Source organism: Canis aureus, chromosome 25 (genome assembly GCF_053574225.1).
Source record: "Canis aureus isolate CA01 chromosome 25, VMU_Caureus_v.1.0, whole genome shotgun sequence".
NCBI classification, from domain to species: Eukaryota; Metazoa; Chordata; class Mammalia; order Carnivora; family Canidae; genus Canis; species Canis aureus.
The window spans coordinates 1837482-1853184 of NC_135635.1; the positions used below are offsets into that span (position 1 = coordinate 1837482).

At 42.5% G+C, this 15703-nt stretch overlaps 1 protein-coding gene across 3 annotated transcripts in view; it reads right to left on the reverse strand.

Annotated features, from left to right (window-relative positions):
• Positions 1-14804, reverse strand: part of SP1 (Sp1 transcription factor) — a 43242-nt gene extending 28438 nt beyond the window's left edge. The window contains exons 1-3 of one of the 3 annotated variants that reach the window (XM_077869869.1): positions 14673-14804; positions 13448-13602; positions 11606-13121 (exon numbers count right to left, since the gene is read on the reverse strand). In XM_077869869.1, the coding sequence (XP_077725995.1) occupies positions 11606-13121; positions 13448-13602; positions 14673-14679 (1678 nt within the window). In that variant the 5' untranslated portion in view covers positions 14680-14804. Of the gene's footprint in view, positions 1-11605; positions 13122-13447; positions 13603-13785; positions 14190-14256; positions 14379-14672 lie in introns of those variants that run through there. The other 2 variants (XM_077869871.1, XM_077869870.1) reach the window with 2 other exon arrangements.
• Positions 14805-15703: the final 899 nt, after the last annotated feature.

The window sequence follows — 15703 nt, forward strand, 5'->3', positions numbered from 1 at the left end:
GTTTAGTCAATGAATATTTAGGTTGTATCTATCTTTTGGCAGTTATGAATAATGCTGCTATAAACATTTTTGTGCAAGATTCCGTGTGGACCTACGTACCCTTTTCTCTTAGAAATATACCTCATAGGGGATCCCTGGGTGGCGCAGCGGTTTGGTGCCTGCCTTTGGCCCAGGGCGCGATCCTGGAGACCCGGGATTGAATCCCACATCGGGCTCCCGGTGCATGGAGCCTGCTTCTCCCTCTGCCTGTGTCTCTGCCTCTCTCTCTCTGTGACTATCATAAGTAAATAAAAATTAAAAAAAAAAAAAATGAACTTGGGACGCCTGGGTGGCTCAGTGGTTGAGCATCTGCCTTTGGCTTGGGGCGTGATCCAGGGGTCCTGGGATCGAGTGCCACATCGGGCTTCTTGAGGGGAGCCTGCTTCTTTCTCTGCCTATGTCTCTGCCTCTCTCTTTCTCATGAATAAATAAAATCTTCAAAAACAATAAAATTATTTTAAAAGTTAAAAAATAAAAAGTGTGAACTTAAATGTTCACCACAGCACTGCTTATAACAGTGAAACTGTGGAAACAACAGGGTTAAGTAAATTCTAGTACATACTATGAAATTACCTTATGATCATTTAAAATGATGCAAAGGTACATTTATTATTATTTATAGGAAAGATGTTCATACTGTATTGTTTGGTAAAAATAAATACTGATAGTATAATTCTATTAAAATATTAATTAAGATTGTATATAGACTTCTTTGTAAATTATACACAAAAGTACAAAAAGCTGGCTGGATGTTCATCAGAATTTCAACAGTGGATATCTTTGGATAGCTAAACTTCAATTAATTTTTACTTTTTTTCTACATTTGTGTTGTTTAATGTTTTTACCAGTATCATTTAAACAAAAGTTTTTTTTTTCCTATCCTCAAAGGTTTCTAATTTCAGCTCTAGAGATTTTTTTTTTTTTTTTTTTTTTTTTTTAGCTCTAGAGATTTTTTAAAGATTTACTCATTTATTTGAGAGAGAGAGCACTAGAGAGACAGAGCAAGCACAAGTAGGGGGCAGAGGAAGAAGCAGGCTCCCTGCTGAGCAGGAAGCCTGATATGAGGCTTGATTCCAGGATCCTGGAATCATGATCTGAGCCACAGGCAGACACCTGACCGGAGTCACCTAAGTGGCCCAGCTCTATAGATCTTTATAAAGCAAATCCTTTGAATTTTGCCATTTCCCACAAGGAAACTGTAATTAACATCAGCAGTCCTTTGCGGACAACCAGTGCTCTCTCTTCAGATCATTTATTCTGCACCCGTATGTTTATGGTATCAAATCTACCCTGTATAAAGAAAAGAGAGGCTCCTGGGTGGCTCAGTGGGTTAAGCCTCTGCCTTCAGCTTAGGTCATGATCCTGGGGCCCTGGACTCAGCTGTATCTGGCTCCCTGCTCAGCTGGGAGTCTGCCCCTCCCCCCACTTGTACATGTGCACACTCTCAATCTAAAAAAAAAAAAAAAAAAAGGAAATAGAAAGAGAGAGTCCCTTCCCTATAGACATTTAAGAACTAAAAGAGATACCTAAACTTGTACAAAGAATAATCAGTCTTAGATATTTGTTTTTATGTGTTTGTACATCTATGAATCTACATCACCACAAAGAACTAAGCAAGCATAATCATTCTTGTTCCATAGATGAATGGAAGTCAAGAAATTCCAAAACCACAAATTAATAGTTCAGACTTAACCAGTTTCTTTCATCGTACAATAGAAAAAAGTGTGTACATAAGCACAATTAAAACAACCATTACTTAATAAAATCATATAGTTCAGTAGCAATGTTAAAAAATGTTAAGGCAGATTTATTTTATGAGCTTTATTTTTTTCTTAAAGATTTTATTTATTTATTCAGAGAGAGAGAGAGAGAGGGAGAGAGAGAGAGGGGCAGAGACACAGGCAGAGGGAGAAGCAGGCATCATATAGAGAGCCTGATGTGGGACTCTATCCAGGGTATCCAGGATCACGCCCTGGGCTGCAGGCGGTGCTAAACCGCTGCGCCACCAGGGCTGCCCTATTTTATGAGCCTTAGTAATATTTATAATCTACTGTTTTATTAACTGGGATATAGGTAAAAGAATATCCATTGTATTATTCTTTCTATCTGCCTAGAAGTCTTAAATCACTTCACGTCACTTTTTTTTTTTAAGATTATTTATTCATGAGAGACAGAGAGAGAGAGAGAGGCAGAGACACAGGCAGAGGGAGAAGCAGGCTCCATGCAGGGAGCCCGAACATGGGACTCGATCCCGGGTCTTCAGGATCACGTCCTGGGCTGAAGGCAGCGCTAAACCGCTAAGCCACCTGGGCTGCCCCTTCACATCACTTCTGATGTGTTGGGGGTTACTTGGGAATGGGAAGGATGTAACAGGTGAGACAGGAATCAGCTGAGAGTGGAAAATGAAGTAAAATAATGCTTTAGTAACAATGAATTCCAGAAAGGTAAAAGAAATAAATGAAGTTCTGTTAATTTACAGAGAATCAAACAACTCTTTAAAAGAAATGGGGACAGAAAAATAATTCATTGAAATAAAAAGAAACCCAATTATCATCATTAGATGGGGTGTTAGCAAAGTGTTCATCAAGAATGTCAATCTAGCAGCAGTCTGTAGAGAAAACATACACTGCACAAGTTCATAGCCAGGCCAATGAGAAATAAAGAAAAAGAAAATCCATGGATAATTCTAGAAACTTTCTCTACTGTCAACTATCTTTTTTACTAGAATGGTTTATGACAGAACAAAGCATACTAACTGGAATTTACTTCCTTTGGTAGTTGTGATAGTTTAATGACTGCACCAATGAAGAAAATAAAGAAAAAAAACTTAAAGACCTGGACACTTCAACAACCTGGAAGGACAGCCCTGAATTAAGTGATTAATACCCTACTTTTAATTGAATGGGAGGACTACATAGAATGGAACTTTTACTGAGATATGGGCACTAATGTGTTAAGTACCCATTATGTGCTCCTACAGGTTATCTAACTCATTTAATCCTAATAATCTCTTAACCCTCTTTTACAAATAAAGAAACCTCAGCTCAGAGAAGATGAAGAACTTCCACTGAGTCACAAAGCCAGTAAGAAGCAAAGTTATGACTTGGACCCTTGTGGGTCTGCCTACAAATACCATATGTTACTTTCTTGTCCATGCTAAATATCTTACCTCAGAATAAGCTTTCTTTCTCTTTCACAAAGGATATTCAATCAATTACCGCTAGTTTTAAAGCTGGAGTTATTTCATACATCAGATTAAAGATTATATCCATAGCTAAACCATTCAACCTATGTTACACAGGATGTGAGAGGTTCATTTGTCCAAAAAAAAAAAAAAAAAAAAAAAAGGGACATAAAACAAAAACAGTATTCTAAGTTTAAGATCCCATTTACAGTCAGTCATCCATATCACTTCCCATCCAAAAAAGTATTAAGTGGGAAAACTCATCCTAAATTATTTCCCAACAATTTTGTAGATTTTTATATTACACTTCCCAAAGAGCCATTTCATTCTCCTTTATAACAGCGTATAACAAATGGGGGAGCAGGGGGGACAGTTCTCTTTATTAAGCTCCTGAATTTGTTCATAGTACCAATGTCTCATGGGAGGCTGGGGATAGAAAAAAAGGGTAGGGTAGAGGGAGTACAGGAAAACAGAAGACATAACACAATATAATTCATTTATAAATACAATCATTCCTGGGCAGTATACAATTCATTATCAACTTCCATTTCAGCTTTCAGAAGGCAGCTGCATGGACCTGATGGCAGTTTTGAACCAGAACTAGAAAAGCTTCTATTGTTTTTTATTTAAATTTTATTTTTTAAAGATTTTATTTATTTATTCATGAGAAACACACAGAGAGAGAGGCAGAGACACAGGCAGAGGGAGAAGCAGGCTCCATGCAGGGGCCTGATGTGGGACTCAATCCCAGGACTCCAGGATCACGTCCCAGGCAGAAGGCAGGTGCTAAACCACTGAGCCACCCAGGGATCCCTAGAAAAGTTTCTAAACCTGACTTCCTAACCAAACAGAAAGCTTATATTTTCCCACATAATCTTTATGTTTTTGTTTCCTCTAGATACAATCTTGTAGGACATGTTGAGCATAATGCCAGCTTGTGGCATCTCCAAACAAGTCTCCACTGGGGATCTGAATTTTTTTAAAAAATATTTTATTTATTCATTCATGAGAGACACACAGAGAGGCAGAGACACAGGCAGAGGGAGAAGCAGGCTCCCCACGGGGAGCCCAATGTGGGACCTGATCCCTGAACTCCGGGATCACCCCCTGAGCAGAAGGCAGACGCTCAATCACTGAGCCACACAGGCGTCCCTGGGTATCCCACTTTTATCAGGGGTCTTCAGAAGATGCAACACTAGTCCTTTAGTAACATTCTCACTAAGAGAATCACTCTGAACAATGTAACATATGGCAGTGAGGCTTTAAGGCAGCTAAATGAAAACTTCACTGTTAAGTCTGATGCTCGGCTTTTTGGAAAGGAACAAATTTCTTGGCTGGTACTACTTTTTTTTTTTTAAACATTTTTTATTTATTCATTTGAGAGAGAGAGAGAGAGCAAGCACATGCGCACAAGCAGCGGGGAGGATCAGAGGGAGAAGAAGCAGATTCCCCGCTGAGCAGGGAGCCTAATGTGGGGTCGATCCCAGGACCATGACCTGACCCGAATGCACCATTTGGCTGAGCCATCCAGACACTCCAGGCTGGTACCACTTTTAAACAGCATCAAATTCCTCTGCAAGCAAAGCGATGATTAAAAATCAAATAGTCCATGGAGTATTCAATACCAAGAAAGAAGTGTAGGAAATGAAGATGCCTATTTCATGCAAGCCCCATTACATGTATCTATTTAAAATGAAATGCTTCTTTCTTAAATTTTTATGATAAGGCACATCTAGATAATATAATAGTATTCTGTAATACCACCACTTCAGTTACTGAAATAAAATTTTTAAGACTTAGGGGCATCTGGGTGGCTCAGTGTTGATAATAGATAACATAGAGAAAACTAAAATCCAAAATAGTGTGGCCCTATTATTCCTTATATTTTCTGCAACTCTCAATATTAGCCATGTGAAAACTTGTCCCCTCTGAAGTGCACTAAGTGTAAATAACTACAGCACAACAGCAACTGGAGCTCCACGAAGGCAAGAACCATTATCCGTTTCAGTGAATTCTGAGAGCCTAGCACATTTGACACATAATAAATGCTCAATAAATTTTGCTAAAGCATCAAAAAATGGAACCCATTTCCACTATCACACTTTTCCCCCATTACACTTTTGTCTCTAACTCTGAAGCCTGCTGGGAGCAATTATATTACTAAGTATACTGGTGGTTCAGTAAATGCCTTGGTAAGTTAACTGAACCATGAATATTATTGAATTTCTTAATAGCATTAAGGCTAAACAAGGAAAAAAAAAAAAAAAAAAGGCTAAACAAGGAGGCCATTCAAAACATGATAATGCCAACAAGATATTCTGTTAAGAGAACACCAAACCAAAGAAGTTCTTGATAATATGGAAAATTTCCAAATGCAGTTTTCAGAATTAAAAGCTTTTTACCTTAAGACAAATAGTCTGTATAAAATTAAAATATAGTTTTTCACGAGTGCAAAAAACTGCCAAAGAATTCTAAGCATAGTATTTTCACATACCACCAGTGACCGTAACTAATAGTATGTTAAAAAAAAAAAAAAATTCTTAAAACTCAAAAAAAAAAAAAAAAAAAAGAGAGAAAAATATTATACATTGTCTATGTCAGCCTGGACAAATTGGACCCTATATAGTCTCTCAAACTGCATGCCCCACAAGTATGTCAGGATAATATATTTTTTTCAAATCAGAAATGTGGTGGGTAGAGAAGGCAGGCACTGAAAGGGAATTTCCTGGTAACATGGAAAACAACAGATGAGGAACAATAAAAGTTTGCTATGAAAATGTCTCAAGCATATCAGGAAAAAATAAGAAAGGTACAGTCAGGGAAAACACATCACATCTTAATTGTAAAAATTCTTCTACACACACACCTCAATGACACAGCTGACTTTCAGGTTTTCAAAGTGACTGTAGGTCTTTGATTTCTCTTTTGCCATCTTGTTCCTCTCTTCTTAATGTTTTGATCACATCACTAATTATATTTCATTAAATTACAGATTAAATAAATTCAAATTAATCTGATTACAACGAATTACGATTCATAAAAAGTTTACAAAGAAGTTGTTCATTAACCATGCTATTTTTTCCTGTTATCTTAGACTACCAATGTTAGTAACACTTCAGAAAAACAAATCCATTTTTCTATTTGAGAGAAGTCCTGTAAAAGAAAAAAAAAAGGGAGGGGGGGACACCTGGGGGGCTCAATGGTTGAGCCTCTGCCTTCAGCTCAGGGCGTGATCCTGGAGTCCCGGTGATCCCACATCAGGCTCCGTGCATGGAGCCTGCTTCTCTCTCTGCCTGTGTCTCTGCTTCCCTCTCTCTCTCTCTCTGTGTCTCTCATGAATAAATAAAATCTTAAAAAAAAAAAAAAAAGTCATCAAAAAGGGTCAATTCAATGAAAAACATATTGAATAATTTGAAAAGATCCATCTCGATAGCATTTAACCTTTTTTAGATTATTTGCAGCAAATATTTCCTTTCCTAGAAAAATAATTTTTTAAGGGACACCTGGGTGGCTCTGCAGTTGAGTGCTGCCCTTGGCTCAGGTCGTGATCCTGGAATCCCGGGATCGAGTCCCGCATCAGGCTCCTTGCATGGAGCCTGCTTCTCCCTCTTCCTGTGTCTCCGCCTCTCTCTGTGTCTCTCTCATGAATAAATACATAAACTCTTTTAAAAATAAATAAATAGGGAACCCTGGGTGGCGCAGCGGTTTAGCGCCTGCCTTTGGCCCAGGGCGCGATCCTGGAGACCCGGGATTGAATCCCACATCGGGCTCCCGGTGCATGGAGCCTGCTTCTCCCTCTGCCTATGTCTCTGCCTCTCTCTCTCTCTCTCTCTGTGTGACTATCATAAATAAATAAAAATTTAAAAAAATAAAAAAATAAAAATAAATAAATAAAAATAATATTTTACAAGTTTCCAGAGATGTATAGATTTTTTAAACTTAGTTTTCTCATCTCTTAACAGTAAAGTCTTTGTCTTGATGCAAATATATTTTAACTCCTTCAAAATTATTATTTATTTTGTACTCAGATACAGAGTTAGAGTCATAGTAAATTAGGCACATCCAAACTTGTCAAACAAGTAATACTGCCCAGTTTCCATAAGCCATTCAAAGTTTAAAAAATGTTGGAGCAAAAGTGCAAATTCAAATTATAGCCCAGATTTGCAACCAACTCTGAAAAAAAAATCTTAATACAGAAACTTTTTCAGGGTTTTCTAAGAGAAACAATCTTAAAATTTAGCATAGTATTAACAATATAGTTACAATCTGGGCATTTACATTTAAAGTAACATTTCAGCACTCCAGAGCCTGAATAATAATGCAAAGAAAGGGAGAGCTCTATTGTTGATACACCTGTAAGAAATATGAAAAATACATAGCAAAGTGGAAAATTTCAATTAATACTATCTATTAACATTTACAGACATCCAGTAAGTAACTTACAAAGCTTTATGTAATAAAGCTTTTCTACAGATGTTCATCTTACATCTCAAAACATGTTCAAGGAGGAAAAACAAAACAATTAGAAGGAAATGACAGAACTAGATTAGTGGTAACATTTATATGCTACTTTACAAAGTAGAACAGTTAAAAGAAAAGGAAGATGTAAGAATAAAACAGATACTAAACTTTCCTGAAACACTAGGTATCCTTGTGCTCTTGTTATTTAATTAAGAACTAAAATGGCCACATTACACAATGAGACGTGATTTAACAATGACGTCATTTACAAAAAGCCACTGGAATGAATAAATAGGAGCAACTGAAAAGGTCTGAGGACTGTCTTCTCAATGAAGGCACTTTGGTTTTAAAGGGGACCTTTTAAATTGAAATCAGTTAAAAGCACTAACATTATCTTCAGAAACAAATATATTAGATTAAAAAGGCAAATGATGCAGAAACATTTGACATTGTATTTGATAAAGTATATTATTTTAATAAATTATCTGGTATGATGTTTTGCAAAAGAGTAACTCTGAACACATTTAAACCAACTAAACCTACTAGTCACTAATGTTCATATACACTAGTCTAAAATACAACTTTTTAATAAATTAGGTCTCAGCAATCTGACCCCAAGTTTAGCGATACCGTTGGCAAAGTAACTCTGGTATCACGTTCAACTTAACTTCTAAGAGAAGACATTTTCCTGACCCCGATAAAACCAAGCAGATGTGAAATTTTTATTTTTAGTGCCTGAAATTTGTTTCTTGAGTGAATTATAGCCATCAAGGAAATATGTTCTATTCTCCTGCCAAAGACTAGCCCTGAACTCTTTATTAGGCAGAACTCCCACGAAGTCATACAAACTGTCTTTCAAAGCTGGCCCCCCCTCAACCTGGTGGAAGAGTTTTCAGGACATAGCAGTGTCTGAGAAAAAAACCTGAAGTTTTAAACTGGGAAAAAACAAGATCTGTGAGAGTGTAACTACAAAATGAGAGGAAAGGGTGCTGATAACTGGGAAAGAGTGTTGATTTAAAAACAAAAAAAGCTGCTGATAACTTAAAAAAATAAAAATAAAAGCAACCTCAGAGCTCATAGATCATTTCGCTGTCTGGAAACTATACTCCATTTACTGGGTGGTCCCCTCCTCACTACCACCCACCAGGGGCTGAGCCATAAAAAACACAGGATACTGAGATGCCTGGCTTACTTTGGTTCTAAGTCTGCGCCTTTGCCTGTGTATTCAGCAAACAGAAATAAACACTGAAAGTCAACAGAAAAGCTTAAACAATTTCTAAAAGATGATTTTTTAAAACAATAAATCTAAACAGCCTAAGTGAATGCCCTGGAAGTTGCAGTCTTCCACAGCCACCTAATAATGTCTCACTTCGTAGAGTGCTACGTATCTATCCACTTATCTATAGATGATTTCATATCCAAGACTCTTTCTACTACGTTATACTGCCAAGAGATTGAGTTTTTCCAGTAAAATTACTATATACCAGAAAAGGGGGTAAAAGGAGATATTTTTTAGCAGCCAGGCAACAGCTGAACAGCGCTAAAACTTCTAGGAAATGATTTTATTATCTTTCATTAAGGACAAAGTCGACTGACCAATTGAAGAAGAAAAAAATGTTGCACAAGCAAAACTAATCAGAAAGGAGGAAACTTTTTATCTTCAGAAACCACTATTAATGAGGCAACCAATCTTAACTCACAAAATGGCCTTTCAGAGACTCATTCTCTCATTAGTGAATGTCAAGCTGCTGCTACTTCACAGAAAAGGCATGCATTTTCTTAAGCTCTGAGACCATCAATAATAGCTAGGTAGCCCTATCCTATGACATATTAAATGGCAGACTTCCCCAGAGCATGATTTAGCAATGAGAGTGCCTCATAACTGTTCTCTAGCGCCTAAGTTCTAAACCTCTTTAGAAATTGCAAGGATCCAAATTATTACCAAGGAACAATCCCACAGCTTTGCTTTCCTTTGAGGAAGAGCAAAACTGCTGGATACAACAACCCAAGAGCAAAGAGAAAACATACTAGTGTAGCAAGTGTCTAATTTTCCAGGCTGTTGCTTTCATTAACTTTTCCCACTTCTATTGCCATAATTTTTAGCCTGTGAAACACTTGCCAGCTCTAGAGCATTAATTATCAAATAAGCAAAGATATCTTTTCTAAAACATTAACAATCTAAAGGATTTCTTATGTCCTAAATTAAAACTAATAAGTAATGCCCTACACTAGAGTTAACCACAAGCCCTAGCTCTAACTATATGTCGTCTCACCACTTAACTGTTTCTCTGTAACTCCGTGCCCTTAGAAAAGAAGGCAGTTGTACTACATGACTTCTTGGGTCCCTTTCAGCTCTGACTTTTATTCCAAGATCTGATTCATTAAGAAAATTGTTAAGGCTCAAAATGTAGTCATTTTAAACACACCTCAAGTACATAAGAAAATTAGGGAACTTCAGCAGACCTCCCCCCACCATTTTCCAAAACTGCAGGCGGCAGGAAATACAGCTCTTTGTTAACCTCTTTTATATAACAACCAGTTTAAGTGAAATGAGAACTCTACAATAAAAATATACAATTAATAAACCCACATATATTCCGATAAAGCTAAGTTCAGTGATATTAAACCATTTCCCATCATAATTTTTATGTATCATGTCAGAATATTAAAATCTATAGTATCCCACTGGGTGGTGCAGTCGGTTAAAGCGTCCGATTCTTGATTTCGGCTCAGGTCTGATCTCAGGGTCATGAGACTGACCCAGTGTCCGAGTCCACACTCAGCGAGCAGTCTGCTTGGGTCTCTCTTTCCCTTCTCCCTCTGCTCCTCCCCCCCAAAAGAAATAAATCTTAAAAAAAAAAAAATCAATAGTATCCTCTGCTTGTGCTTTATTAAAGATTAGCTCCATCACCACAGAATTTAAAATAAATTCTAAATAGATTTTCATTTTTTTAAGTGGACATATTTCCAATTTCAAATTAACCAACAGTGAAACACTGTTTAAAACAAACAATTGAATATTGTGGTCAAATGATTCAACATACATTCCAATACATACCTCTTCCCTGAGGACTCTCTCCCTTCAATGCTCTCCTTATTCCTAACTCCTCTCACACCTCCCCACTCCATTTCAGGCTTTACTCCCATTCTCTCCCCACCCCCCTACTCAACCATAAGCTACTTTCAAAGCATCTAGGAAGTGGCTCTCCTAGCTAGGAAGTACCAGAATTACCTAGGAAGCTCTTTGAAAATGTAAGGTGAGACCAGAAAGATGCTTTTAAAGCAACTAGAAGTTTACAAAAATTAAACCTTAATTAACAAGCTTGCTCAGAGAGTAAGATATTCTAGTTAACTAAAGATTATGGAATTTTTTTTTTAAATACTTCCGGAACCCACTATATCACTTTTCCCTCACTTAAGAATTACAGTTTGTAAAAATTACCTGATTATTTAATAACTTTCCCACAAACAGGTCAAGTTTATAATCAATCCTCATCCTACCAAAGAAGTGGGCCCACAGGCCAAATAAAGCCCTTGAGGTAAGAATGTTTTTACATTTTTAAAGGGTTGCATAAAAACAAAGAAGATTATGTGATACTAGCCCACTAGCCCATAATATCTCCCATCTGGCCCTTCACAGAAAAAGTTTGGTGACCCTTGTTCTGTAACACCAAAAGCACTGAAGTACAATGACCCCAGAGACATTGCCCAGAAGTGCCCCTTTCTCATAAGAGTAACTGAAAAAAGTTTCCGTTAAGTGAGTTCCAAATGACTTAAATAGAATCATTGCTATTTCTCTAATCGACTTGCCCTCTAGAAACTGTTACCCACAAAAATCTCTATTTCCTTCCTTAGACTCAACAGTCTCAACTAAGACACTAGTTAACTCTGGAAATTAGTGTAAAAGATTAGAAGCCTTACCTGGGGCATTTGCTATAGCCAGTGGCAGGCTTGGAAGCTGGTGCACCTGGATTCCTGAAGCACCCAATGCACTGAGGTTAATGGTCTGGAGGCCAGGCATGGAGGAGAGCTGAGCAGCATTCACAGTGACTGTGCCGGTAGGGATGGAGGCAGCTGAGGCAATGGGTGTAAGGGTGGTATTGCTGCTGCTGGTCTGCCCCAAGGAGACACCCTGCATTGGGGCCAAGGTGATTGTCTGGGCCTGCGGGTTCTGAACTTGGAGATTCTGCAGCTGAAGAGTCTGCCAACTGACCTGTCCATTGGGCCCCACTGTTGGTGTCCGGATGATGATGGGGCCGGAGTTTGGAACAGCCTGAAGCTGGAGATTCTGGAGGGTTTCCTGGGAGATAGCTTGGGTTGTAAAGGTCTGCCCTGACAATGGTGCTGCTTGGAGGGCCTGGAGAGCCTGTCCCCCTTGAACTAGCTGAGGCTGGATAAGAATTTGTTGCTGTTGCTGTGTCTGCTGGTTTTGCTCTCCCTCTTTTTGCTGACTTGCTTGCAGAGAGCCTCCAGATGTCTGGTTCTGCTGAATGTTTAGAGCATCAGACCCCTGTAGCCCACTGACCCTCTGGGGTGTCTGCCCTTGAGAGTTGGTCCCTGCTGATCCGCTGGTGGTGAAGTTCATAATTCCCATGTTGCTGGTGGTAGTAGTTGTTGAGTAGCTATTGGCATTGGTGAAAAAGGAGCTGGAACTGGCTTGTGATGATACCAAACTGGCAGAACTGATGGCAGTCCCTGAGGTGGAGGGCTGTGAGCCACTCTCCTGGGACCCAGAGCTGCTGATAGTGACTGCCTGAGAGCTAGGAGTCAAGGTAGCTGCAGAAACGCTGTTGACAGGTAGCAAGGTGATATTCCCGTTCAGGGCCACTGGTACATTGGTCACATACTGAGTCTGTCCTGAGAGTACGTTATTAGTCAGGCCTTGGAGGGGGACAGCCTGCTGGAGTAGGTTTGGCATAGCAGCAATGATGTTGCCTCCACTTCCTCGATTTGTGATGATCTGTTGGTTTGCACCTGGTATGATCTGTATTTGACCAGAACCATCCTGCTGCACTTGGGCCCCAGTGGCAGCGAACTGCAGCTGTTGCCCATCAACGGTCTGGAACTGTGGGATTACTTGATACTGAATATTAGGCATCACTCCAGGTAATCCTGTCAGGACTTGCTGGTTCTGTAAATTGGAGGTGGCGGCCACAACATACTGCCCACCAGAGACCGCACGATTCTTGGAAGACTCACTGCCATTGCTGCCATTGGTACTGCTGCCACTCTGTTCCTTTGAGGTAGGGGTAGCCCCAGAGGAGGAAGAGATGATCTGCCAGCCATTGGCACCCTGTGAGAGCTGTGTGGCTGTGAGGTCAAGCTCACCTGTGCCCCCTGACTGGCTTGGGCCTTGGGAGTTGTTGCTGTTTTCATTGGGTGACTCAATTCTGCTGCAAGTTGCTGCCAGCAGAGCCAGAGGGGATGGCTGGGATTCCTGGCCGGAAAATAAGGGAGAGGATAGGAGTCAGAGACACCCAGCTGCCAGCCCTGGGGGCAGTTTTAAAACAAATAAACAGCAAAACTGCAGCCAAAGAGAGGAAAAAAAAAAAAAAAAAAAACCTGAAACAAAAAGCTGACCTATCCATACTGCTGAAATCCTCATCTCTGGAGATCTCCCAATCATTTGTCTCTCTGTGCTAACTTCCCTAGCTACAAAATGGTTTAGCGCTTTCCTAAAAACGTTTCTGTGAAAAGGCAATAATCTAAGAATATTTACATTCTCTAGACATCTCCCCTACTCTGCCCTGGTTTATCACTTACCTGCCCTCCTCCTCCTCCACTGCTGCTACTGCCTGTGCTGCTGCTTCGAGCCTGAGAAAAGGCACCACCACCATTACCGTTGCCCCCATTATTGCCACCAACTCCTTTTTCAATCTTCACCACGGCTGTCATTTCATCCATGGAGTGATCTTGGTCTAAAAAGAATTAAAAGATAAACAACTTAGAGTTGGAGGAAGGAAAAGGGTAAGGTTAGGAGGGATAAAGGACGCTATGATGAAACAAATAATTAACAGTAAGGTGAAAGGCACCAGCGTTAAAAAAAAAAAAAAAAAAGTGGATTGAGGAAAGGGCAATTGTAGGACACATAGAACACAGACTTGGCTTAGCAGTGCTGAAACTGGGCCTCAATTCTTCCCTGGCACAAAATTACACCCAGGAAACATTAAAAATGTACTTTTCGTATAGGAAATGTGAGGGGCGATGGACATGTTCAAAGAGTTTCAAAATAAAAAAAAGTATCCTGGGGATAAAAAGGAGAGGGATAGGTAAGGCAAAGAACAACATGTGGGTGGATGGAAAGCTTGCTAAAATTAGGGTCAAAGAATATAGAGAAAGAGAAAAACTCAAGGGTAAAAAGCAGCACGAGGAGAAGAGGGGCAAAGGGGAAAGAAAAAACAAAAAAGTGTGAGTGGGGAAACATTTGTGGATACGGCTAAGGGGCTACGGGGTCCAGGGGTTACGAATCTGGAGGTTTCGGGGCGGACAGAGGGCGGGCCCTGGAAGGAAAGGGCGGTTTCGGGGTGAGGGGCGTGGAAAGGGCGGGACGGTGGGGGGGAGGGGAAACCTACGGGGGGAGGGGAGGGCCTTGGGGCAGGCGGCGACCAGAGGGCGGACCGGGGAGGCGGTTGGCCCGGGCGGGGCCTGCACTGCTCGGGCCGCCCCCGCGGCTCCAGCCCCCGGCGGGAGGAGCCTCAGGCGGGCGGCCGAATAGTGGGGGGTAAGGCCCGTCCCCCGTGGCCGGGGCGGGCAGGGGGCGGGCGAGGCCACGCTGCCCCCTCCCCCGGGGCGGGCGGCCCATCCCCCGCTTTCTCGCAGGCCCCGCCACTGCCCCTTCTCCCTCCCTTCCCTCCGCCCCGGGCGGGACCAAGGCCGCCGCCGCCGCCTCCCGCCCGCCCCCCCTCACGGCGGGGACCGCCCGGTCGGCCCTCGCGCGCGCCCCCTCATTCCCCTCCCACCCCTAAGCGTGGAGTGGACTCATCCTTACCGCTCATGGTGGCAGCTGAGGGACGAGCTCAAGGGGGTCCTGTCCGGGGGGGTTGGGGGGGGCCGGGAAAAACGCGGACGCTGACGAGGCAAGCGAACCCGGACCGGACAGGGAGGGGGGGGGTAAGGAGGAGGGAGCAGCGCGCCACAAGCCCGGCCTAGGCCCCGCCCCTTCGCGGCTGCCCCGCCCAATGAGGGAGGGAGAAAGGCGGGACTTGCGGAAGAAAGACGCGTGGGTCATCCAATGGCAAGGCTCACTGGCTCTCTAAGGCGTGTAGGACAAAGTTGCGAGCCTGGTGTCCGCCCAGGGAGGCCGCCCTCTCAGTTTTAAGGCCCAATGAAAGGCGCAGGAAGTGGGGGTGGGCGGGAGCTAGTGATGACAGGCTTGGGAGGGAGCCAGTCAACCGCCAGGCGGGCTCCCTGAACGGTGGGGATAGGGAGAGCTTAGGTTGGAATGACAGAACATCGGCCAACCAGAAGCCCGGACATGCCTGGGCACAGTCCCCGGTGGGAGGGGGTAAGAAGCAGGCCGAAATGGGATAGGATGAAGCCGACCACAGCCAATCAGAAATCAGGCGGGCAGCCAGGGAAGTTAGGATTGGGCCAACGCTGAGACAAGACAAGCGGGGACGCAAATTGACGTGAACGAGAAGCCAATTGAACGCCGAATGCACTCCGGGGGCGGGACTTTGGGGTGGGCCGAGGAGAAGCGGCGTCTCCCTCAGTCGGTCCGCCCAATGAGGCGGCGAAGGGGGCCAGGCCAGGCCCCGCCCCCAGGGGGGCCAATGGGCGCCGCCAGAGCCGCCCGTCGCGGGGGAGGGAGCAGGGCTGTGCCAAGAGGAGGCCGCCGCCATCTTGGCCCTCCTCAGGGGACGTCTTTGCAGTGGTTAGGTGGCGCGCTTCGGTGGGGCCGTGCTGCGCAACAAGTGTCAGGGTCGAGACGGGCGGAGCGCGGCTCTGCCTCCCGCCGGCCGCTCTCTCGGGGGCCCCCCCAGCGTCCCCCTCCCCGCGGTGGGCGGACGGGCGGGCGGG